The 27,526-nt window shown below is 41.4% G+C and overlaps 1 protein-coding gene and 1 pseudogene across 2 annotated transcripts in view; both read left to right on the top strand.

Annotated features, from left to right (window-relative positions):
- The window catches only part of LOC111327511 (uncharacterized), a 55,930-nt gene extending 34,264 nt beyond the window's left edge, over positions 1-21,666 (top strand). Inside the window, 2 exon segments of the mRNA XM_088740267.1 lie at positions 56-157; positions 700-21,666. Of these exon segments, the coding sequence (XP_088596393.1) occupies positions 56-157; positions 700-896 (299 nt within the window). The 3' untranslated portion in view covers positions 897-21,666.
- On the top strand, positions 18,346-27,526 carry LOC148719187 (uncharacterized; annotated as a pseudogene). Its single transcript, XR_015993624.1, has 7 exons — positions 18,346-18,717; positions 22,778-24,531; positions 24,708-24,711; positions 24,848-24,898; positions 25,622-25,864; positions 26,289-26,366; positions 26,455-27,526. The product of XR_015993624.1 is annotated as an uncharacterized LOC148719187 (transcript).

Genomic DNA, 27,526 nt, shown 5'->3' with positions numbered 1-27,526 from the left:
TGCCATTCAAATAAAGGCAAGACTGACTTAACTGCACTCTCGTTCTATTCCAAAGATGTATTTCCTATACATTACTTAGGTCCTTTGTTACCTGAAGCTCGTGACGTGGCGACTATTCCCGCTCGCCAGAGGCAAAATTTGACGATTCATTTGTGTGGTAAGTAGTCTTATGTAGTGGCTTCAAGCAATAAGAATTTCAAGGGAAGATTTATTACGATTGAACATTGCAATCGCGCGTCTTAAACCACAAAAATCACTTTGGACAATTTGAGCTAAAGAGCAATAGTGTAAGAGACCTCAGTGAAAAAACTAAAACACACAAACTGCCTGAAGCGTGGGATGGAAAGTTCATAAATGAGTCGCGAATGCTTTTGATTTTGAATTGTATTTAGTAGCACGAGTTTTTCTGGACCAATCACGGGGCAATTTAAAGCAAAATCAAACCTTTTACCTATTATAATGACAACACTAATTTGTTAAAGTTTAATCATAACAATTACACAGCATGACCTGAAATAAAATGAGATAATAATGATAACAATGACGATGACAACATCAATAACATTTGTAGTAACAATGATTATACCGAATCTTAAAAGGCAGCATTTGTTCAGTGTATGTAAGGTATGTTTCCTCTGAAGTATGAAACAGTTTGGAATTACATACTCTGATTATATAAATTGTTCCTTGGAATTTCAGGTGGAAATGAATGGAAGTTATTAGCAGAGCGACTGGGTTTGAGTCTGATGGAAATCCTTTTTTTCGACAAGCGACTATTAAACCCTTGTGAGGCCGCCTTGGGGTATGCCCGTGAGCGAGGCTATATTCATAGTGTAGGAGAATTGTACGACATGCTTGTAGAATGTGGCTTCCCAATGTGGGCAGATTTGCTTTAGAGAAGAGAGGGTAATAGTTGTTGTCTGAATTATTGATTTTCTTTGTCATGAAACGACTTCTCTAAATATCGAATTGGTCAGTTAATTGAGTTACGAGTTTTAAGAGTTACGAGTTGTACAAGTTTTAGAACAGGATAGGCTCACACCAACTTTGAATCCTTTCGTTCGTAGGGGTATAAGCAGAATTGCATTGATATATTAAGAAAAATGGAGATTTCCGTTGCGCTCGTTAAGAAAACCAAGAAGAAGTTAACCTGCTTCTATTTTCAACGTAGTTTTGACGTAAGCTTATGGACCGAGGTTTCTGAAAAGTAAAATAGTTTCATGCTGTACTTTTAAATGTGCAGCATAACTAATTTTTCTACTGGGCAATGCCTGTTTTAAGTAAAGTGCAACTTTATTTCAAAAGGAGTGCCCATTTAGCTCAAACGCTTATAGCCATAAGGGCCCTGCATCTTAAGAATTAAACGAATGAACGAATTGAAATTACAGTATCTAAGAAGCCCGAAAATCAAGATTCCTCTGTTGGACGGTCATTTGCAAATGTAGTGCTAGGAAGATTGGCTTGTTAACACTTGCTGGAGGGAATGCGAAAAAAAAGTAACCTAAACCATAGGGATTGTTGAAATAAATCCTCTCGTGATTTTTTAGCAAAAAGACGTAAAGAATGAGAAGGATGGTAAATTTTGAGTTCAGTAAAGAAATATAGAAAGATGTTTTTCGTCTTGTCCCTCATGGGGACTCAGATTTTTTTCCTTGTCCCACGCTCGTGACAAGACGGAAAACATTGCTGATCCTAGCAGCACGCAGGACGCGTGTCATCTTTGAACTTCGTAATAGGCCTTGCTCATCATACAGTCTCTGTGGCTCAGTGGCAGAGCATCGGAGCGCAGAATCCGAAGGTCTGAGTTTCGATTCCTCATGGGGACTCAGTATTTCTTCTTTGTCCCACGCTCGTGACTGTAAAATAAATGATAGAATTGCGCGTGCTCGTAATTGAGGGGAAACTGAACATCAATGAGCAGTTGGTCGTCGTAGTAACGAACGGTACTACAAATGAAAATCTATCTCTTGGAAAATTTCTTTAAAGGGCCGCGCTCAACCAGTATGCTTTGCACGCCATTGTTATTGTTATTGTCTGGTAACTTGATACTTTTTTCTCACAAAATGAACGGAAACGGCAAAGAACACCGCAACGGCAGTGGCTTTGCCAATAGTGTCATGGCAAAAAAGAAAAGGGTATTATCACACAGAGCACAACTAAATCGCTACTTTGAGAGAGGTATATTGATGACGCTCTTTCTCTGTGGAACAGACAAAAAAGGTCACTCAAAAACTTACATGGGTTTAGGTTTGCAATCGAATATAAACGACCCAAGTGCTGAGAGGACCTTTCTATTCGACTTTCCTCCGAAATGCTGTGTAGTAGGGCCTCTAGAAACTCGCTGCTCGTTTTCTCTCTAAATACGCCCGCTAAGCATCCTGGTTTAGCGTGGCCTTGTAAGTTTGAGTTACTTGGGCTAGAGTCAGGCGGATGATATTGCATTAGGAACCATATATCAACTAAATTTCATCCATTAATAAGCAATTTTTCAAGAATTGAGATTGTGACGTTTGAGGTTTAGATTACATATGAAAAAGTTTCAAAAACAAGTTGACCGGTCGAACTGGTAGTTACATTTCTTTAACATTTATCGTCTGATGCGGAATTTTTGTTCCGCTCGCTGGTTCAACTGAGGACTATATCTATCACACTGTCTACGTTCTATTTTAACACGGAGTTTATTCTTCTACCTCTCAAGGGTTCTATTACAGTGTACGTGCACTTCAGTTTTTCTGCTGTCTTACACAATACAGTGCTATAATCTATCACATGCACAGCTTACAGTAATATAACTATCGTACGATATATCAAGCCTAATTCACATGATCCCTTCCTTATTTGGTTCAATTAGCGCGTGCAAAGTACATCAGCTGATAAACTGTGCACTAAGTTCAATTTACTGAGAATCGATGCAATCTATTACGTAATCATTTAACTAATTCCTTTTACGATTAATATTTGACTTATTATTAATGAGCAACTAACTTATTCCCCGACATCGTCTCTTGAACAACCGAACTTAGGCAGGTATTTTTATACGCAACGACGACATTCAACTGATTTGAGTTTGAAATGGTAGTATCATAGAACAGCTTTCCATTATATATCTAATGAGGGTCATTTCGTTCTGCTTAGTGTCTCTAAAACAGCTAAAGAAAAAGACGAATCATTTTTGATAGAATTTAGTTTTATACTTATTTTGTGTAATATTCGAAACTGCAGAGGCATTCACATAACTTTGTAATGACATTAAATGATATAAATGGCTGTCAAACCAAATTTAGAATTATATTTTGCGTCTTTAACTAGAGAGAGACCTTGAAATAGTATAATTTGGTTTTATCATCTGAGATGATATTTTGAACGTTAGTCCTTAATAGAAGTAAAAGGGCTAAACCTCAGCTTTGGAATCCCTCTGCCGAGGCAAAGTTACATTATCTTGTATCCTCCCCTTCATCGAGCTGCGCCGAGGTTACTTTAGAAAATTAGCCTTCTTTTAATTTGTTAAAAAAATCTTCCGCTTTTATAACTTCGCAAAAGAGTCCTCTTTCTTCTAGTATAATGCCTTTTCGTCTGTCAAGTTAGGGCGTTAAAATATATCTGACGAGAAAGGACATAAAATACTTTGATTTGATCCGTGTTTTACGCAGCTAAAGTTTGAGCATTTCCGATGGACAGACGGAGACTTCTTTTTCGTGGGAAATAACGGAGGCGTGATCATTAATAGAGTGTCTGTAAAAGCGGTCCGGTCGATTTTGCTTGAGACACAGATTTCCCTCATTTCTTGTGTGTTGTAAGACATTCATGTGCCTATACTAAAACCACAATCCGTTTGATCGGATCTCTAATTTCAGAGTTTTACGGAAATTAAATTTCACTCGAGCGAAGGCCTGTCGTGACACTTTTAAAGACTTTAATTTGAGACAACTTTGGAGGAAAATTAAAAAAAAAAAACTACGGAACTCAGCAAAAACAAAATACCACAGCCATGTATATTAACTATATCTTATCCATTGAGGTGACCTTCTTGAACATCACATTTCAATCAAGGAAACAGGAAGACTTTAATGACACCTTATCGGTTCGCTCAAGTCACACACGCGAAAACCGATCAAATTCAAGGTAAATTTTTGAAAAAGTGAGGCGTTCTTAACTGATCCAGCTAACATAGCCAGGAAGCAGATGCCATAGAAAAGGTCACTACAGAAAAAAACTTTGCGGCCCGACCTTTGCGAAAACTTTATAACTCCGCCAACTTACCTGATTTTCGGAAATCTCCGACTTTGGCCGCCATTTTAAGGGACTTATCAACACGAAGCGTTGCAGATATAAATCGAGCAGGTAGATCTAAAACCGTCAGAAATACATGCGGAAGCAATTAAAATAAACTTTTCTTTCAATTCAAGGAAATTTATAATTTCCTTTTATCCGGATCAGTTGTTAATTTAAGTTTTTTCTTTCGTCCAGTTTTTTACCGTAGGCGTAGATAATTCAGGACAACACAAATGTCACAAATGGTGGAAATGTATGTACTTGGAGGCTGTAGGGCCCGAGGTTGTCAACAATCACGAGAATGATCATAATTAAAGCTTTTATATTATTCTACAACTACGCGTCAAAATATCTCTGCAAATTGTCCCCAACAACTAGTCTCTTCTTCATTACAACACGTGTAACGAAAGGTGAAGGAAAGGCTAGAAGGAAGACTTAAAGGGTGCGCTGTAAATTGAAAAGAGCCATTTCGGCCCCAAAAATGGGGCCAAAACGGGTGAGTCCAGAACGGTACTGTTTTTGGGGCCAATTCAGCCCCATTGAGATGGGGCCGTTTTGGTACCAAAATTTGGGGCTAAATTGACCCTTGTATTGGGGCCAAATTGGACCGTGTAAAGGGCAAATATGGAAAACATTAGTGCCAACTTGGAATTTCCAGGAGTCAAAACGGCCCCCTCAAATTTTGGCCCTCTTAAAAACGACCCCTCGAAAAGTAGCCGATTCAGCTCCATATTGGGCCATTGTATTTTTTTGTCAATTGGGTGGGGGCTACAGATTTCTTCCCATAATTAGGTATTGAGAGACAATGAAACCAAACTAAGGCTTATATGCAAAATTTACTCACTTATATAAATAAGTGTATTGTGACCAATACTATACATACTCATGAAAAACGAAAACAAATAAAGAGAACTACTGAAATACAAATGCACCAAACAAGCAGGATTCAATACAAACAAGTAAGATGTTTGAACATTCACGCATTTCCTAAGTCATTAAAAAATGATGACACAGTGACAAGGGTCTGCCCTTGTCCAATTTCCAGCAAAGTCTGCACCAGGAAAGTTAGGATTGCTTTACTCTGATTGTATGCAACATTAAAAATATAAAAGCTCCCCAGCAATCCAAGGAGAGCGTCTAATATTGACTTCTGGGAAAGTTGGCAAATAACTCCTCCCTCTGCCACAATGTGCATAAGATCTACTTAAAGAATATCTCCAACAGTTACAATCTGGGGTTGGACAAATCCTCTTATTGTTTCGTCAACATCTGCATCCCTTTGCAAAACAAAAGACATGTTGCAATTTTAGAGATGATAGCAAATGTTTATTACCACACATAAACCCATTTGCTCCTGGAGATTTTACTGAACTGGTGAAGGGGTCTTCTGGTCAGTGCTATTAGGAGCTAAAACCTACCAAAAACCCATTAACAGGTTGTACACTCCATGGGCTTCTGATCCAGATACAAAATATTTGCTTACGAAAGTTCAGGCATATCCAGAAAACAAAATTTCTAGATAGTTTTGGGGTTTAAAAGTAGCACAGCGGTCTTGATTGTTGCTTTTCACTTTCTCTCATACCTTTTTTCCCTTCATTTTGGTGGGAAGAGCATTGGGAAAGCTTTCAGCATCTTAGAATTAGATGCCCAGAAAAGGAGGTGGGGAGTGGAACAAGATTTTCATGGAGATTTCATGCCAATGATACTACATGTTTTTGTGGCTGTTTCTCCAGTGTCTTTGATTCAGTTGTGCTCACTCTGGTATAGTTTGAAAGATCACTTCACTCTGCACCAACAGGGAGACAAAGTTTTCCTTGACTATTAAAATTGATGTGGCAAGGGATAGAAAAGATGTGGATCTGCCCCGGCGGTTCAGGGGCGAATGGGTTAAGCAAGTTTTAAGTAATATTCACCTGCCGTATTGCTTTGTTGATAATTTTGTCAATCAGGATTTTGTTTAAAAAAAATATGGCTCAGATTTTTTGGAGTGAGCACCTGCCCTAAAGGTAGAAAAAGTTAATGAGCACTTGAGAAATAGTTTAATTATTAAAGCTTAGGGCACTTTCTGGAAGTAATGTGATATTTCATTTCAGGTTACAAGTATACATGTGAAATGTACTTTATTTTGCTTGTTGTAATTATGTTATCGCTGTTGATCCTGTGGCATTTTCATACCTTAATATCAGAAACAATCATGGGCTAAAGTATGAGTCTAAAATGAGTCTGGATTTTGGAGAGTGGATTTTGGACAAAGCACAAAGGTCAACGATGAAATTTGCAGAATGTTTTGGTAATTAGAATCCAATCTACAAACAACTCTCACGAATGTGATTTCCTCTTATGAATAATTTGTGAGTTTGATTACTTTATTGCCAAGTTTCCTACCTCTACAACACTGACTGCTTCCTCTTGGGTCCCTTTCTTCCTACCCCCACGATTCCGCAGAACCTTGTTTATCACTAAGAAGGATGTCCAGCTTTTTATTTCTGAAATTTAAACGAAGAAAAAATTTTCATTAAAAAACACCTGATCGAAACATTTAATAAGCACACACCCCCCTCCATACAAATTTAAAAATACTGAATGACACAAGAGTAGTATCAAAATATTACTTCTTCAGTGGCTTACAATTTGTAGATTCCTGAAATTTATTTATTAATTCACTATTTTTCTACAAATTAAACTACACTTAGAACTTTTCGCTGCAAAGGGTGAAAAGTTAATAAACATCTACCACAGATAATATTTATTATTGCCCTCTCCCAAGGAAGATTGCTGAATTACAGACTTCTGACTACGATCATACAAAGAGTTTAAAAATACGGAAATGCTGGGCTATACTACACTTTTGGGTGTGCCACCTTAAAGTACAGGCTATTTACTACAATCATAGCAAGAGTGTGAAAATGCTGGGTTACACTGCACTTTTGGGTGTGCCACCTTAAAGTACAGCCTACTAAATAAGATCATAGAAAGAGTGTAAAAACACAAAAATGCTGGGTTATACTGCACTTTTGGGTGTGCCACCTTAAAGCACAGCCTACTAAATAAGATCATAGAAAGAGTGGAAAAATACAAAAATGCTGGGTTATACTATACTTTTGGGTGTGCCGACTTAGCTTTTGGGGCCGATTTGGCTCTTTCCATTTTTTTTCATGAAAGATTATGCGATTGGTGTTTCTTCTGAAGTGAATGCCCAAGATGGAAAGCGATTCAAGTTGTTCCTAGGGGCAGATCCGACAATTTTTAACAAAACAGGAAACACAGAACTTTAATTTACCGTGCTACTAGAGCCTAAATTTGGAATGAAATACTTCAAAATAAGTAAATTTCGAATACTTCAAGTTGAATAGTAATATGCAATGCCGTTGTTAGCTTCGCAGGTCGGGTAAATATCCACTACTAGCCACTGATACGAAGCTGAAGAATTGTTAATCGTTCGGGATGTTTTTAGATTCCGTTTAATTCCCTTCCCTCCCCTTCCCCTTTTCGAATTGTATTTCTTTCGGTTTGACTTCTTCCGATTTTAGTCACGCCACGCATAAATTAAATAGGAAAGGGAGTGGGTTCTAGTCTCGATTCGTAACGTTTTTGGGCTTCAATCTGGAGTGTTCCGGAATGTTCTGACGCATCCATCGATTTCCGCTCTTGGGATCAAGTAGTATATCTGACGAGGAAAAAAATCAATTTTTTTTATTTGATCCGTGTTTTACGCAGTTGAAGTCTGAGCTATTCCGATGAACAAGCTGAGACAACTTTTCCGTGGGAAAAGACGGAGGCGTGATCATGAACAAGGTAAATGTAAAGATTGGCTCTGCCATGAAACATGTCTGTGTCAGGAAGAACTCGTCGCAATATTCATAGCTATGTGTTCTTGAGTCCTTCTTTTGTGTTACGCTGCCAATGAAGTATGCTATCTTTGTGTAGAATAGGGCTGATAATGATACTTTTAAGAACCAAAGAATGTCAAAGTTTGCTTTGAACGTTCTGCTCTATCACAACTAACTTAGAGTAATGATAGGGGGATTGGGGCCTCTGGGAAACCGCAAAATCGGAGAAAAAAACCTCTAAACCTCTAAACCGACGAAAAAAGGCAGCAAAACCGAAAACCGCATGCAAACCTGACAAAACCGTTATATTTTCACCTCTAAAGGGAAAGTACGGTCTAGAAAAACTTTATTTCAATTAGAAGACTTTTTCCTCAGGAGTTCGAAAATAACTGCCATTTTCAGGCTAGTTTGCTTTGTATTAGCGACAAGAGCGCTTCGAAGTTGCCCATTTTTACAACTTTTGTGGTTAGAAAAACGCCATATTACGTCATTGTGATAACTTGGATATTACTTGGATACTTGGATATTACGTCATCGTGACGTAGAAATAGTCAAACTTAGTTCGGCACTTTGTCCTTGTTGACTAGTTTGACCTTTTGTGAAAACAACTTCTAATACTCCCAATAGTTGAAATGAGGTGAACTGTCCTGTTGTTGAATGTCAAAATACACACTAAAATTCAAAAGGAAAAGGTGTAAGCCTCTACAAGCTACCGGAAAGTGAAATATTAAAGAATTTAAAGTTAGCCGGCAAAAATGACCCGCGACGACGGCTTGTCGAACCCTGTAAAACCTCGGAACTCAGTACCAGAACGAGGACTTCCAGCGAGATATACAGGCATGCAAGTTTTCCTTGTTGACCTTCGCTTCGAACTGAAAGCTATGCTTACCTTTTCCATATTTAACACAGCCCTCAGTTATTTATTCTACGGGTTTTTTCAACGAGGTTTTTCAAACCATTTTATTGTAAGCGAATAAATTGAAGCCCGTAATGGTGGTACACTGTGTGTGGTAAATTTTCAGTCGCCACCCTTGACCAAAGCCGATTTTCAACATCATGCGGTGTACAAATATACCTTGTCTTTCCTAAGTCTGTTAAGAGTCCATCGAGTAAATTTTCTTTACCCCAACAGTAACACTCTCCTGCGGAGAAAAAACTACGTGACATTGAATACATCGTTAGTAAATGATCAAGACAAACATGTTTGCGGCTAATTAACAATTATTCCACGAGCGCGCGTTGGATATAAGATGATAGATAGCCACCTCGGCGCTACGCGCCTCGTTGGCTATAATCATCTCATATCCAACTAGCGCGAGCAGAATAATTGTTTTATAAAAAGAAAACGCTCCAAAGATATTAGACAAATCTTCTCGACTTTATTTTGTAAGAAGAAACCGTTGTTACAATGTACAGATATTAGATTATCGTATATTGGCTCATATACCATAATGGCTAAGCCAATGAAAAGTCTTGAATTGCATTATCCAATGATCCAGTTTTTAATAATACAAATTATCCTTCGTTAGGTGTTACCGGCCGCGGAAGGAGAGGTCGAAATCATTTACATTGAAAGCAAACATACTAGCAATATGGCGGACCAAAACGAACCTCGTGCGTTTTATTTTCTTTTTGCCATGGCAACCCGTGACAAATACGTTTACATGGGAAGGGGAGGGGTGGTGTCCGTTTTCTCAACTTATCCTTAACACACTTCCCCACTGTAAAGATGTCGTCCTCGACATTTATGATACTGCAGAGACCGTTGCCTCTGTGACAATACTTGAAAATACTAGTTTGTTTTACACATCCGAACTTCGTTTAGGAAAGGGGTGATCAGGCCCTAACCTCCCGAAACTACACAAACAATCTAAGACTGTTTCCAGCTAGTGTAAAGTACTACCAAAGTTCAAGGACTTTGATGAATAAATTCCTCAGTTTATGGAGGAACAAGAAGTAGTTCGCTGGTCGCACTTAATAAAAGTTTAAAAGTCTGTTGTTTTTTTTTTGAGAAAAAAAAAGGTTTCTTCTAAGGTTTTTAAAGTTCTTAACAAACTCAACAGCTAAACAGCATCACTTGAGCATCAGGATCAATGTTCAATTGGTCCAGTAAGGGTACACTCCAACAGGTCCATAAGAGACAGGGTATGTCCATGGCCAGACACAGTTCAGCCCTGTATAATTATAATTAGGTGGTCCAACGACAGTTCCTTTGAAAGTAGGTGCTGAGGGCGTCACACCCACAGTATGATTTGTCGTTCTCTGATAGTAACTGGGGGTTCCCAAGGTGTCGTACGTTAACATGGTGGGTGCCCTGTGCTGCCTAATTGGTCGTCCATGGGTTTCTCCACTGTCTGACAGGTTCCCTTCTAATGGCTCCTCCACTGGCTCCGAGGATTCCGCTGCATCTCCAGCGTGAGATGTCTTCTCTTGTGAGAATGGCACTTCTGCCAATCCCTTGCCTTGCACTGGAGAGAATGCTAGTATCCCATCTAGCTCGTCATCGGAACTGTTTTCTGGACTTGGGTCAGGTGGTGTCTGGGTTGATTTGCTTCTTTTCAAAACTCGTTTTGCTTTTCTGCAGGTCTTGTCTTGTCGTACTTCAAAGGGCAAATCATTACAAGGTAGAAGAGGATTTCGGTGAATAACACGTCGACGCCCCGCACCACTCTCCGGCTTAACTTCATAAACGGGACTCGCTTCTCCTTTTCGTTCCACAACTTGATGTACTGTATCTTCCCAATAGGACCTGAACTTTCCAGGACCACCTCTTTTACTCAAGTTTCGCACTAACACTCTATCGCCTGGTTGTAAAACAGAACTATTAACTTTTTTGTCATACTGTTTCTTGCCCTTTTTACCAGATGATTCAGATCTCTTCGAAGCTAACGAATAGGCTTCCTTCATCGTTGACTGCCACTCCTTGACATAGGTTGAGTAGTTCGAAGAAACCTTAGGCTCTATGCCAAAGATCACATCTACTGGAAGTCTGGGCGACCGACCAAACAGCAAGAAGAATGGTGAGTATCCTGTAGCCTCATGCCGAGTACAATTATAGGCATGTACCACTTTGTGCAGACTGTCTTTCCAGTGTGACTTCTTAGTTTCGGGCAATTTCCGCAACGTGGCAAGGAGTGTTTGGTTGAGTCGTTCCGTTTTCCCGTTTCCTTGTGGATGGTAAAGGTGTTGTTCGAGATCGCACCATGCCACAGCTTTCCTCAAGCTGGTGAAACAACTGATTCTCAAATTCGCCTCCGTGGTCGTGTAAGATCCTAGCAGGAAATCCAAAACGCAGTATAAAGTCACTATACAGCTTACTCGCTGCTGTGCGGGCTGACTTGTTCTTGGTTGCGTATGCTTGGGCGAACCTGGTGAAATGGTCTACAATTTCAAGGATGTACTCATATCCACCGCTGCTCCTTTCTAAGTGAACAAAGTCTAACGACACAATTTCAAATGGTGCAGAACTGTGGATGTTTTCCATCGGTGCTCTTTATTCAACATGAGGTCTTCTTTGCTTTAGACAACTGCAAACACGTGTGACAAAATGTTCAATGTCTCTTTTCATGCGCGGCCAAAAGAATCGTTCTCTCGTTAGGTGGAGGACTCGTTCTACTCCCAAATGTCCCATTTCTTCATGTAACTCCCGGAATACTGTTCTATGAAACTTCTGAGGAAGAACAAGTTGTACATTCGAGCCACTTCTGCGGTGAAGGATTCCGTCTTCTCCAACCTCTAGTTTCTTCCATTCACGTAAGAGGGACCGCAAGCCGGGTGGCGCTCTCTGCTTGTCTTGTAGAGTTGGTCGTTTGCCACTTTGTTTAAATTCAATCACTTTCCCAATGGCAGGGTCTTCTCTCTGAGTCTGGTAGAGTTCCTTGGGCGTAATAGGTTGCACTTGCAGGGTAACCTTATCATCCATCATGCGCTGAACTTCTCTTGGTCTACTGGATAAAGCCGCAAGCCAAACTGCTTCTCCTTGGCGCTGAGCGTTTATGGCTTCCACTGTGGCTTTAATCCATTCGGGCTCAACTTCCTCCTTACATTCACTAATATATTGTTCGAAAGGCATCCGTGACAGGGCATCTGCATCTCTATTCGCAGTTCCTGGACGATACTTTACTGTGAAGTTAAAATCAGCAAGCTCTGCTACCCATCGGTAACCTGCGGCATTAAGCCTTGCAGAGATGAGTACATAGGTTAACGGGTTATTGTCCGTGTACACAGTAAAATGTGGCGCATAATATAGATAATCTCTGAACTGTTCAGTTATAGCCCATTTGAGGGCTAGAAATTCTAGTTTGCTGGAGTGAAGATGGTAGTTCCTCTCCGCAGGTGTTAGTGTCTCTGATACAGTGCACCACCTAGACCTCGCTCTGATGCATCGGTGTGCAGGATAAATGGTTCAGAGTAATTTGGGTAAGCCATCACTGGTGGATTGGTGATTGCAGTGATTAGGTGCTCTAAAGCGTCCTGACATTCGCTGGTCCACTTGACTGGTTCACGTGATGACTGTTGACCTCTTTGCTTAGCCGTTTTTCCGCTCGTCCTTCGTGTCCACGCTGGATGTCCTTGCTCGTCTGGTCCCTTAAGGAGGTCGTACAGGGGCTTTGAAATCCTGGAAAAATTTCTGATGTATCTCCTGTAATAGCTTAACAATCCAGTCAGTTTGCGGACTTCTCCCACGGTCCTCGGCCGAGATTCTTTCAAGCTTGTGACGAAGACGTCTTAACACTGTTCGTAAATTCTCCACATGTTCCTCGAATGTCTTGCTATACACAATTATGTCATCCAAGTAGGGTATGCATATCTCGTCTCGAATCCCTTCTAGGCAATCCTCTATGTACCGTTGAAATTGAGCTGGTGCATTGGAAAGTCCGAATGGTATGCGAGTCCATTCATACAAGCCCCAAGGTGTGATGAAGGCTGTAAGATGTCTGCTTCCTTTCTCAATGAAGCCTTGATGATATGCTTTCCCTTGGTCTAATACTGAAAACCACGAGCTTCCTCCAAGGTTGTCAATTGTCTCTTGAATCCTTGGAATTGGATGACGGTCTCGCACTGTTTTACGGTTGAGCTCCCTGTAGTCAATACATAGGCGCAATCCCCCGTCCTTCTTCCTAACGCAGACAACTGGTGAGGCATAGGACGACTGAGACTTAGTTATCCATCCTCGGTTCAGCAAATCTTCTATATAATGCTTGACTTCAGTGTACAATGGGCGAGGTACCGAAGTATAAGTCTTCTGAAGTGGCGTAGGGTCTGATAATGTCAGATTCATCTGAAGTCCTTTTATACTCCCCACATCTTCGTCATCTTTGGCAAATGACTCCGCCTCCTCTTGCAGCAGGATGATGGCCAACTGTCGCTGTTCTTCAGTCAAAACACCCAATTCCACTTGTGGCGTCCTTACCGAGTGAGAGGTTCCTCTTTACGAGGGTCAACCCCTCGTTGTTGTGAGACCACAATGTCCTCTTTAGTCAAAGTTCTATCCTCAGGTCCTTTCTTTGGACTTCCAAGGGTGTGATGGATTGAACTAGGTGCAGGCTCCCCAATGGTGTGCGGCGACCAAGAATTATGTCATGCCTTGTGGGATTGTGAACTTCGATATTCACTTTACGCGGCGATCCCCTCGGCAACGAAAGTAGTTGTTCAGACAGTTCCAGTTCAGCTGGCCAGGTTGACTCTTGAGCTGGTTCAAACAGTACTGGTGTTCTTTCCTCTAGGAGACCGCAGTCAACACGACAAGCTACCGCAACTGTCTGGCCACGTGGCACTGTTAAGTTGTTCTTGCTGCTCCTTAACACAAAAAGTATCTCAACGGCCGTTCTTTGTACCAGATCAACCAACATAATTGCATTCTCTTGCTCCACTACACTGAAGGCTGATTTCATAATCTCATTAAGGGGCTCTGCGCCATCTTCTCCCATTTGGTCTGGGATTTTAATTACTTCTTCGATGACGTTAAAACCAATAATTGGGTATTCCAAGTCGTTTCTTGCAACCAATAGTGGCACTGTGAGTGGGGTGGACGACTGAGCACCTGAAGTTAACTGAAATTGCACTTCTACCCATCCATCAAACGGTATCGGTCCGCCATTAGCTCCTATAAGATTCAGTCCTGCTTCCTCTCCAAGCAACTTTGCAATATTCCTTGGCTTTAAGGATGGCAGATATTCTCCAAGCCAACTTTTCGACGCAATGGATGCCTGTGCACCTGTGTCCCAAAGGACCTCGACTGGTACTCCATTCAACACACACGAAACCTTGCACTTTTTGCCCACAAGGTTAGCTACTGCTGCATGTTGCTCGGGTGTTAAATGGCTGGCAAATACATAACCATCTCCACGTTCCACTCGAAAGCGTTTCTTTGTTTCTAGATGTTCAATCGCCTGACGAAGTCTCTTGTGACTGCTCCGGTGAAGTTTCTGGCACCTCTGTCCACAATACCGAGCCGCTTTGCACCCTGAACACTGCTTGAAAACTTGATCCTTCCCCGCACTTCTTTGACAACAAACGCATTTCTGGGACTTAGAGTTTTCATAAGAGTGGGCTACTTCCTGTCCCGTGGTTGTAGCCCACGCCTGTTTCCCGAACCTGTTTCATCGCCACCATTATTCTTCTTCCGACAACCCCGAGCCCAATGATCACCACTACCACAGATGTGACAATGGTCGCACGACTCTCCTCTACCTTGTGCTTGACAACTAGGACAGCCTAGGGGTCGACGGTACCATTGACGGTTCTGAGATCCTGGTGGGGTACTGGTCAATCGTTCGTCTTTAGCTTGATTCTTCTCAATAGACTCTTTCAAGGTGGCAAGTTCAGAATGGACTGCCTGTAGTGCAGCCATAAAATTATCTTCCTCAGTATTGCCTGTCTCGGTGCGTTTTAACTTCTTATCAGATGTTGCAGACTGGACAGCCCCTTCCCCTGTCTGTGATGCATGCACTTCATTAACTTTTGGATTCTTATGGCGAGTAGAAGATCCTAATTTTGACTTTCTCTCAGTTTCTTCCAAAACAATTTCGTTCATTTGCTGAATAAGATCTTCATCCTGTACATTTGGGTTTTGGAGGGATGGCCTCAATCTGGTCCGGATGGCTTCATCCTGAAGACCAGTGTCCACTGCGTGGAGAAACATACCCTGGACCAATGCTGGGTCATACTTTAATTGTGTGTCTGCCTCCTTTGAAGCAAACAGGATCTTCTGCCTGGTATCTAGGGCCCTGATGAGGAAACTCTGAGAACCCTCCTGGGGCTCTTGAACTAATGTAGAGAGCTGACGATAAAGTTCAGTAGCACTCTTTTCCTGATAGTGGGATCTCAGTATACTTCTTAAACGAGGAAGAGTCAAACTTTCCAGACCTTCTAAATAACTTCTTAATCTCCTCCCAGGGTTAATAGACCTGACTACGGCATCCACTACTTCTAAGGGCTTGTAGCCCTTTTGCAAAGCACCCTCAGTTTGTCCCACTAAGCTGACAAAACTCAGTTTGTCCTTTTGCCCCGGCTCCCCAATCTGACCGATAATTTTCAACTCTCTCTTGAAATCATTCGGTTGAAAATACAATGGTTTTGCATCTTCAAATTTAGGCTTACCCTCTCCAAGCAGCGGTTGAGAAACTCCAGGCTTCGCTTTCTCGTCAACTACTTCCAAAGGAAGGCAAACAGGCGTTTATTCCATTATTTGTAACTTAAATTCCTCCAGGTGTTTCATTTTAGCTGCCTTTGTGCCTTTCAATGTGCCCTCGAGCTGTTCTTCGATCAGCCTTACAAGTCCCTTTCTGTTCTTTTCCTTCGCGTCCTCATTACTGCATCCCAGAGTTTTAGCGATCTCCTCCAGGTCCTTAACTCCTAACTGGCAGAGATAACTCTGTATCTGCATCTGGACATCCTCAATTTCCATTCTTTATGTTCCTACTGGGGCTTGTTTCTTTCGATCGATTTACTTTCGCCCTGTGACTTCTTTCACACCGACCCGCCGACCATTACGCAAAAATGTTGCTTCGACTTTTACGTTTAGTTAACTCCCGGACAGGCCCCCAAATGTTACCGGCCGCGGAAGGAGAGGTCGAAATCATTTACATTGAAAGCAAACATACAAGCAATATGGCGGACCAAAACGAACCTCGTGCGTTTTAGTTTCTTTTTGCCATGGCAACCCGTGACAAATACGTTTACATAGGGAAGGGGAGGGGTAGTGTCCGTTTTCTCAACTTATCCTTAACACAGGCAGGCGCCCATATTTCACTATATCATATCGATGGGACACGATAAAAATAATATGAAAATATTTATGTCTTCCAACCAACTACTTGACGTAATTATGCAGTGCTAATGCTTTCAAAAGAAATCGAAAGTTCCATTTTAGCTTCAATTATATTGAGGTAATTTCCAATGTAAACACTGTATGACAGAGGCGATTTTCCGGCACGCGTCGAAAATAACAAAGCTCTACTTCTCATAAGTCGCGACATTTCGAACATTTTAGAACGAAAAATACTGCGTTGAAGCTAATTCTAAGCAATAAAGATGAAAAACAACTCAAAGAAACAAACAAAAGTTAATTCGTAACAATTAACTTCTGCCTTTTTTCAGCGTTAATTTTGGCAACTTAGTGTTTGTAATCAATTTTTCCAGTGTTCACGCATACGAAGAATGATCTTCAAGTCTAGCATTTCTAACTTGTTGCATGCCAACTGGGGCTGATCTTAGTTCCAAATGGCTCGTGTTCCGTCTAGACACCGAGGCTGGGTTCCTGTAACTGCAAAAATAGTTCGTCTCATTCCGAGGTAGTAATGTAAAATGAATCCGTAGCGGGCACTGAGGTCTTCTTTAGCAAAGTAACTATCACTCCACAGCTAGGATTTGTTTGAGGAAAAAACCTTTGCCTTTCAAATTGAGTCGGTGTCCTAGTACATTTAATTCTTAGGAGGATACATTCTCGTTTTCCGTAGGTTTCTCTTGACAGTTGCCGCAAGAGAACCACTCGTGATTTCCAGGACGTGAGCGACTGAGAAGGGTCCCCAATAGGTTTTTCGGGATCCGGGATTTGGCTTATTTGAAGGCCGAGATTCGAGATTTTGAAAGAAAAGGGGGACGAGATTCGGGATTGTATTTATGAGCGGGACACCGGATTTGGAGATTTTAACAGGCGGTAATCGGGAAATGTTGCTTTAAAGAAACCGAGATTCGGGAATTTCAGAGTCTGAAATATGCAAAGAAATCAAGCTGTCATCTTAGCTAGCTCATCTTATTAACGTTGGAAATGGTCGGAAATAGCCGAACAATGACCTAGTTGACATCCACGTTTTCCACGACCCTATCACGCTGCTCCGTGACCCCTATGGTGATCTGTGGTCTATTTTCGTGAACCTTGGACACCTTGGCCGTAATGAGAATCCAATTTGACAATGTGTGACCTTTGTTATTTGTTGACCGTGATATTTCTAGTGTCAAGTTTATACAGATCCTGATCGGTGCGCGTGGGATATTCGACGCGAGGGAGACTAGCTAAGTTATCGTTTGCGTAGTTTAACGCGCCCTAGCGATGTCGGTTAACATCGACAATGATGTTGTCGATGTTATTAGCTGCGTAGCTTTGTTTTATGAGAAGGGGAAGAGAGGAAATTCGTTTCTTCGTAAGGAGAAATTTCGGGCACAACTTCCACGGAAGGAGAAGACTTTAGAGTCCGTCAGAGAAACAGTTAGGTAAGTTCTGTTTCTTGCCTTTACTAATTCAGACTTTTAGAACTATTACATTGCGAATGAAGACAATGAATTGCGAGAACTTCGACAGTGAAAAATGACGCTTTTTATGGTCTATTAATATCAGTAATTAATAAAGGGAAATTTCGCGTAGCATCATGTTTCCATCACGTTTCCAGACAAACCAATGACCTCAGTAACCAGAAATTTCACTGCAGACCATGCTTGTTTGTTTCTGTTTAATTTTGAGGGTTTTTCTTTGGTTGACTGTTGTTTTCTTCTTAATACAGCCGCTTCTTATAATCCTTCCGGCATTCGCTATTGAAAGGTTCTAAGTTGTGCGTTTTGATTTGTTAAACGTCCCCAGTAGCCGAAACCGACGAGAGGCGCCCCTTTTTGCAGGCTATAAATAGTGTTGGATGATGCAATAAACTTTGGAAATGCAGCCACAGAAGGTATCAAGAGAACGACCCATTGGGCGGCCATCTATTTTACAAATCTAAAGTCTTGGTATCCTGTGCCCGAACGCACCATGTTTCCGTCGGCCAGGCCTGTTATACAACCCTTGCCAGCTGTACCAATGACACCACAGTGTGTACAAGTTATGAGAGACTGGGCACAAACGTTTGGTGCTGCAGTGCGTCAGCGCTCTGTCAGACAAGAGGCAACAATGGCAAGAGCCGGAACCCTGCCTTCCTACCTCTACCAGAGAGAGGTGCGACCGGGTGAGTCAGTCTCCCTTGAACGCTTCGGGGAACAACGGAGAAACGAAGCCGAAGAAGCAGACGAGGAAGACGGCATACTGGAGTACGATTCAAGCAGTAGCGAAGATTTGGATGACGAGTCTACTAATAACCAAGAGGCCGACGATGATGTTGTTGGAATTCCGTCGTTGGATCGCGAGGTAACTTTTTTGCTTGGAACGGTTTCTAGTTTCGGAAGAACTGTTCGCTTCAATAGCAGAATTATAGTTTAATTGCAGCGAATTGCTAAAGAAGCTCCTAGATGATAGCAATCATCAAATAAACATTTCGCGTTAATTTAGCCGCAGGTGACCAAAGCGTACTATAAGAGTTTGTATGGATTTAATATTTAAACTATGTTTTTCCTTTGAAAGCTACAATACAGTGACGCGTACTCTTTATACGCGTAGAAATCGCTCAAATGGCTTACAGAAGCATTTCGGCAACATAAAAAGGACACCACTTAGAGAGGTTCGAACTTTATCGTAGCTTTTCAAAGGAAAACAGAAATAGTTTCCGTTCGAAATTGAAATCCATACAGGCTCTCATTTCAACCTCTTATTGTACGCTTTGGTTACCGGTGATTAAGGTATTTTGAGCCGGAACATGTAGCACTGGTTAAACTGGGGTCGAAAAGAATATATGTTTCAGTATCTGTTGAGCACAATTGTACTCAATTTTATGGAATTTCCAGCTGATCGTTGCCATGGCTGAAAATTGTGAATGAGCAAACTGTCTTCTGAGTTGCGATTGACGGTGACTTGCCATGTGTGTAGTGAACAGTGAATTTGCCGTGGTACGTCTTGATCATATGTACCCTTAATGCTCTTCACTGATCGCTATCTTCTCCGAGAGACACTCTTTTCAGGGATCGAAGTGATCCGGGGGGCAGGTGTTATCGAACAAAAGAGGCAAAACAGAAAAAAAGAAAAAAAAACCCCAAAAAAACCAGCTATAAAAACCATAAAAATGACTCATTGACTGACGAAACTCGTTTAAAACCAGTCATGAAAAACAAATTAACTAGATCATCGTTTTAGTGCAGAGAGAGATAAAGCTAATTCAACGTAATAGTCAGTGCTAGGGTCTGCTGTGAGGGAATCTGAAACGGAACTTCAAGGATCATTTTTGCTGAGGTAAGGAATTAAGAAAATATGACCGGGATCGGGATTAGCCGGTAGAAGCCGTCGGGATCTCGGGATTGAGGGAAAATTCCGATCGGGATGGCGGTGAAATAGGCGCTGAAAACCAAGACACTCACCAAAGGTATCACACAAGTAGGCTGTGAAGAACTCAGTCTCCATGAATTTGCGCTCACGCCGCTTCGAAGTTAGAACTGTTTACCGTCGTATGCGTAAACTAAAAACTTGTCACAATTCATGATCCCTCCGCCGTCAAAAATGGATATCACAGGACTATCAAGCCGCAAATTGGGAATAGTCCTTTTTACAGTTGTGTGCTTGGTTGCCAAGCCTTTGGACGGGAGTGAGGCTAGGGGTGACCTTGTTATGATACAAACCTCGCTGCCTTTCAAATGCAAATCACTTTGTTGTCATGCTAACTAGATACAGGTCTCTATCATGATAAAGTTACCTTCAGCCTCACTCTAAATCAAAGGCCTGGCAACTAAGTACACAACTGTAAAATGGCCTACTCTTCAAAGACAGCTGGAAGAATTATGCCACCGCTACCAAACTGGATCAAAAAGACAAGAAAATAGTCGCAGCCACGTTTTTGTCGATCATGGCTAAAGAATGCCTTCACGTCTGCAGAAATTTCCCTATGACCGATCGAAGATGAAAGACAAGATGCTAATGCTATCCTCAGAAAGCTTGACGAATATTTTGTGCCCAAACGAAATACCATTTATGAACGGTATGTATCTAACTGTCGTTCTCAGAAACCCGGTAAAAGCTTTGATCAGTTCTTAACTGAACTTCGCAAACTTGCCGCTACGTGCCAGTTCGGTACATTTGAAGATTAAATGCTATGTGAGAACTCACTGTCCTCCGCCGCTTTGATTAAACAGCTCAAGCAAATCTTTGCCCTTCATGGAATTCCCGTCATGTTAATTTCTGACAACGGCCCTAATTACGCCTCTGGGAAATTCACTGACTTCACTCGTGACTGGGACATCCAACATGTCACCTCCAGTCCCCATCACCCAAAGGCAAATGGCAAGGCTGAATCAGCAATCAAGATAATGAATTCCATTATCAGCAAAGCCAACAAACAAGGAACCGATATATTGAAATCTATCCTAGAATGGAGAAATTCACCCACTCCCTCTCAAGGCAGCTCCCCAGTCCAACGCCTCATGTCACGCAGAACAAGATCATTCCTACCGTGAAAGGAATCGCTGTACAAACCTGAAGTACAGTCCACTGTAACAGCCCAAGTGATGCACAAGAGACAACTTGCTAAACATTACCATGACCGAAGTGCCAAACAGCTGCCCAGCTAATAGTTGGACAACCAGTGCGAGTCAAAGCACATCCTCAACACCCCCGCAGCGATTGGAAGTCTGGAGTTATTCTAGAGAATATAGCCCCTCGCAGTTACCGGGTGGTAGTGAATGGACGTTCCTATCGCAGAAATCGTATCCACCTACGCGATGCTATCCAGTCCCAGATAGACAATCTGCCTGTTTAAGAACCTGACCCGGCTCAGATACAAGGTCCACCTGAGAACAGACCTGCTACCAATGATCGTGACCCGGCTCGCAGTCAGCCATTACTCAGGAAAGCCCTAGCAACGTCCACGCCCAGCAAGACTGTGATACCCCAATCCAGTAGCAACGTTACGCAGACCAGATCTGGACGAATTGTCAAGCCTAACACCCTGTTCAAAGACTTTGTTCAGTGAGGGACTAAGTATAGTACTGACTTATCAAATTAGACCTCGTTTTCGTTCCCTTTTTAGTATAGGTTTATAGAAACATTTTTTTAGTTCAAAGAACGTGTCTGATTTGCTTTAGGAACCTTTCCTGCTTAAGGTTTTTGTTAGTCCTCCCAAGTTTGTTATACATCTACTTTTTTCTGAGAAGGAAGATGTTAAGTAATGTATTACGTCACACATCCGGGAGACATTAAATTCGTTGTTGTTCACCATATGCTCGTCTGTTTGAGTCGCAAACCATAACAGTAGCGGCAGCGAAGGAATGGATTACCATATTTTACCCCAAAAATACGAGACTAGCTGGTGTGATACAGTCCTAGGTGAGCAAAGCTACCGCAATATATTAAATGCATCTGCTAACAATTTGTCTTCGTTATTTCTCCTTTAATTTTTGTAAAGCGCTATCAAACAGACCTAGACTACAAGTGGTCCCTCTTTTTCGGCGAAGTCCGTCGCGCCGTTAAAAAAAGTCAGTGAAAAAAAATTTGATCTTGAGTAAATTGCAGTGACGCCAATGCGCCGCGGGAGCTCGAAAAGCGGCATTGGAAATTATCAGTTCTTAGAAGCTTTCAGTTTTCCTTCGAGCTTTGCTCTCGGAAAACTTTCGCATCTTTAAACAGGTAATGTGCGCGGGCAAATATCCGAACAAATCTTCGCGCCAGATGAAGGCCGTTGTTTACATTTACCGAATCACCTTATATGGAAATAATTTATCCAAGTGTTGCTTAGAATCGGAAATAACGTAAAACAAAACTAATCAATGCAACTTTTACGATCTTACACTATTAAATGGTACGTATAATTATTTGAGGTTTCACTTCAAAATTGCACTCGACATTAGCGTTTTATGGTCTACAAAGAGTGCAAGAGCTGGTTACTACAACTGAATTCCAGGATAACTTAAAAAATCTAAATAGAATTTGCCAGGATCTTTGGTTAGAAATGCCCACCTTTGAAGTCTGTTCGAGTAGCCATAATAATGGTTTCTTCCGTTCGCTGACTGCATAGCAAAGATTTGTCCTTAAAGTTTGACAAATTAAACCAAATTCGTGTCTCAGTAAGTTTGTAATGTAACTTGTGCGCTCGGAGCAAGAAAATGAGTTCAGAATGTTCAAATGAAAGCTGTCCTTGATGGGTTACTTTTCTCGTTTCCAGATAAACAAAACACCCTAACATTACTGTTAGACCGGTCTAGAAAAAAAAAGGTAGAAAGAATATAAAAAATTGGCATATTAGACACAGCCATATAATAAAAATCTTATTAACCGAGCTTCGTTATTAGCCGCGGTTGCTGGTACAGACCTCACTGCGTTCGGTCTGTAGTGGCGACCTCGGTCAAGAGCATCATTGGTGACGAAGCTTCTTCACGTTGTACGCGTTGACGAAGACAAAGATGAAATTTTTTCAACTTTGTGGAATTTTGGCGGGCAATCAGTTTATTACTCTACACACCCACTTTATCTGACAAGTAGGGCAATTTACTTTTTGATTTATAACCTTAACCGAAATCCAGACGAGAAATCTATATCTCGAGTGAAGCGAGGATTATTCGAGTCTATCAAAGACGTTCTTTGTGAGAAGAGTAATGTGGATTATCTCGACTTTTGGATGTCCTCGGTTTCTAGTTTGATTTCAAACAGTGAGAAGCCGCACGAAACCTCTTCAACTTCCATGCAACCAGAGTTGCTGCAGCCCCCAGTTATTCTCGTCTTTACTCATGCTGACAAGCCTTACAAAGGTGCAGATCCTGAGGAGCTTGCGAGTGAGATTTTTTGAAATTTGCAGAGGAAAAGGTATGGTGGACAAATTCTCGACTTCTTTGTCGTAGACAATACTAAGTCTGGGTGTAAGGAAGAGTGTCCAGGTGTTGTTCGTTTGAGAAAGGAGGTGTTTGACACTGCCAAGAGACTGCCTGAGCTGAAGGAGGTTATTCCAATCAAATGGCTGAGGTTTGAAAAGGCTGTAAGAGAGATGGTTAAGCACGGAAGAAAATGGATTTACCTAGAAAACGCGAAAAGAATTGCACTTGAGGTATGCGGAATTTCCACTGAAGGGCAGTTTTTAACTATGTTGAATCTTTTACACGACCAGAGAATTTTGATTCATTTTGACGACACCCCGGAGTTAAACAAAATCGTCATTTTGGATCCATAGTGGTTGATAGACGTTTTCAAGAAGGTTATTACTATTCCGCCTTTCAAAAACGCAAGAGAGAACATACAGAACTGTGGAAAAGGCTAGAGGAAAAGGGAATCTTGGAAAAAAGGCTCTTAAAAGACGCATGGGATCCCCTTTTTCACACCCGAGAAAATTTCGATTTTAACAGTCTTATCAACATGATGGAGAAATTTGGCTTGTTATGCCCTTGGCCGTCGTCCGATGAGAATGGGTCACCCAGTGAGTATCTTGTACCTTTCATGTTGATGTTCCCACCAAAGAATGTAACAGATTTGTTTTCATCTGCGGGTATTCCATCCCTTTTTGTGAAGTTTAAATCTGGTCAAGTGCCAATAGGACTCTTTCCTCGCTTAGTACTGATGGTCATGCAATGGTGCACGAGGGAAGGTCACAACCAAGGACACCCTCAACTGTATCACAATTTTGTCAGGTTTTACACTCACCCAGCAAAAGCCATCTCTCTGATCCTTCTCAGCCGTTCCTCTTCCATTGAGGTTGTTGTTCACCGAGGAAAAAGGATGTCCGAGGTTTCCAAGAATGAAGGGAGGAATCTGCCATCTGTATTCAGCCACGACACCTCTCAAATAGAGTTTGCGCATACTGTGTGTCGACAACTCGGACTAATTCTGGAATGCATGCGGAAGGAGTTTCATTGGTTAAAGAACATGGCTTACGAGATGTCAGTTTGCTGTCCGATCTGTTGCACGTGAAAGGCGGTCGAACATTGTGAAAAGCATCGCGTAAGTAAATGTAAGGAAGAAGAATGCTTTCACTTCTGGTCGGAGTCACAGTTGCGCAATTGTCAAAGGCCCCTTGTATGCACCAAGCCTGCGGCTGCTGGAGATTACAGGGTTCCACTCGAGCACTTCGCAACATGGTTTCCATTTTTGAACAAACAGGTGACTTGCTGTCTGTAGAGGTATTCTATAAAAGTTACCTATTTCCATATCAATTTTGTGCTTAGCAAATCGAATGCTTTCTGATAGTGATTTTCAGGCAATACGTTCATACTTTTTCGTCAATGTCATACAGGTGCAACTTTTATTTTGCTCTCTGTCGATCCCATCGTAGTGAGGGAAGTAGGGTAGGGTTCTGTTAAACTTGAAGAATAAGACTGTGCGCTCACGCAACCCCGGAATGCGAGAGAAAAACAATACAGTAACTATCAAAAACAAAAACCAAATAACAACACAACTATTATTACTCAACGGGGAGTCACTGACGACGGCAACGAGGAAGCAGCATTAACTATAGCTACTACGGAAGGTAAATGAATATCTGTTTGAAAATTATGTAGTTAATGGTTTTCCAGGCGTCATCGCTCTAAGGTATTTAAATTATTTCATGTGGTAAATGGTATCACAAATGTCGATTTTAAGCCGTCTTAAATGCAGGTTTGCGGTGCGTTTATCCCTCGGATTGAGACGTATGAGTAAATTCGCCTCTCTGTAAGGCGAATTGGAAGACGGGAAATTGAATCATGTTTTAAGTGCTTACAGCGTCATGACGTAAGAGATGATATATGAAAGTCATATATTTCAATAGCGTCAAGGTCACCGCAATAGCCCACTTCCGAATTACCCTTGCCCTCATTTTCAAAACGAGGCCTGGTGCTCAACCGTTCTTGTGAAAATGAGTATGATTTGTATGTGAATGAAAACTTATAATCATATGAAAGGATGAGCACCAGGACTCGTTTTGAAAATGAAGCCAAGGTGTAATTCGGAAATGGGCTATTAAGGCGTGAACGGGATTGCTTATTCGGTTTGTGTACTGCCTTGGTTTCGAACGGTCCTTTACAGGTTTAAGTCTCGTTGAATCCTTTTCTTTTTTCATACTTCATTTTCACAACCGATGATGTTGAGATTACTTTTCTTCTTTTGCTTAATACTTTATTTATCAGCACATTATATGTATTTCAACCAAGCTCGCAAGATGAACTGAACAGTGCCGAGAATATTTGAAATGAGGTCTTCATCGAAATTTTAGGGAAAGGCGAACAAACCATTGTCGTCTCCGATGAGCTACTTCAGGCCCTTCAATTATGGACATACGATGCCGACAGTGTTGTTGCTCTTTTACAACATAGTTTATCATTGGACCTATCATCCACAGAGCAGCCAGATCCAGAGACAAAGCGTCTCATTCGCTGCCTTTGTTGCAAAGCCCAATCTGCAGAGAGACGTGATGTTGTCAAGAGGTTACGAGAGATTGCACCTTCTGGTACAACAGGTTGGTTGTTTGGGATATCTACATGATGCAGACTGTTAAATTAGCCCATATTCCTTTCCGTTAAGAACTATATCAGATTTACTCATGAGCTGTATTTTGATATGAAATAGAAATGCTACATCTTGCTTCATTCAAAGACCAAGCTCAAAATGTGCCACTTTCCTAATTTAAATCCACATAAATCCGCATTAAAAAAAAAATGGTGCTGAACACAGCTCATAACATGTGCTTCACATTTTTGGATTGTGTCGGTAATTCCGCGTCGTCTTCATGTGACTTGAGAATAGCCAAATGCGTGGTGTCCCGTGAAAAAGTTTGTTTTCTTTGCTCCACTTGTTTATTTCTTTACAGTAACCTCAATGAGCACTGAGGAGAAACGTGGATAACTTGTTTCAATCCATTTTTTTTTCCATTTACTGTTTAGGACCTTTGTTGCCTGAGACGTGTGACATTTTAGATATTCCCACTCTTCAGAGAGAGTATTTGACAATTCACTTGTGTTGTGAGTACTTGTTGTAACATTTAAAAAGATATCCTTTTAAATCGTTTGAGCGGAGAACTGCTCTAATAACTCTTACTCTGCATTTCAGGTGGAAATGAATGGAAGTACTTGGCGGAGCGAGTGGGGTTGAGTCAAGCAGAGATCCGTTTCCTTGACAACCGACTAATAAACCCTTGTGAGGCCGCGTTGGCTCATGCTCGAAAGCAGGGCTTTATGCGCAGTGTGGGAGAACTATACGACAAGCGAGGACGAGTCCATGTTCGCGCGACTGTCCGCGCGATTAATCCACGGATGCCCTCAGCGCGGAAAAAATCGCCCATCTTGAAGATGGATTCACATTGTCTTGTGATTTTACACATACCTGAAAAATAAGTCATCATTTGAGACTCAGACTGCTTATCGTTACGACGGTTGGAATCGAACTCCGGAGAGAATTCACAAGAGGAATTCGATATATGATGACAAGTTGATTTTGCAGATGGCGCTAATGCCAGTACTCCATTGAAGCCGTTAATGTTGAGTCTCTAACCTCGCACAGAGATTGTAGTATAACATGAGACAAATCAGCATCTGCCAGCTTCTGGACCATCGAAAGATGAAGCTTTCCATCGAACTTCTGGATGTTATCTTGTCGTTGTTCCGAGAGGATGGCTTGATCGAAGGCCTCATTCGACGATGCACATTTGCCATGCTTGACCGATATAAGTGTTCATGTGCAATTTGAAGTGGAGGAGTGAAAAGAATTTGGAGTGAAAAGAATTTGCTTTGACGTCTTCCAGATTGTCATGAGCGTCAAACTCAGCGGGAATTAGGGTTTCATATACATCAGTAATTTGTTTGGTCGTCACAGATTTCGCGAATTTCTATAATTTTCGAGGTACAAGCTAGAGGTATGAACAAGCCTTGGTTTAATTTTTCTTTTTTTGTCTTTGCCACTGTTATAACCGTGAACTTTCATTATTTCGTTTTAAATGGAAAACAAAACAAATTTTGCAATCCTTTCTTAACAAATGCGAGTTTGCATTTTCATAGTTGTAATTTACCTACAGTTTATCGAGGGAAATATCGACAATCTTTCTCACAAGTTTAAGATGAATATTTTATTTTAATTTTACCGTCTGTGGTTGAATTAGAATTAAAGTCTATCTACATTTTTACGA

Source organism: Stylophora pistillata, chromosome 12 (assembly GCF_964205215.1).
Source record: "Stylophora pistillata chromosome 12, jaStyPist1.2, whole genome shotgun sequence".
NCBI lineage: Eukaryota > Metazoa > Cnidaria > Anthozoa > Scleractinia > Pocilloporidae > Stylophora > Stylophora pistillata.
Note: the sequence above shows the minus strand (reverse complement) of the source record. Positions and strands in the feature narration are given on the sequence as shown.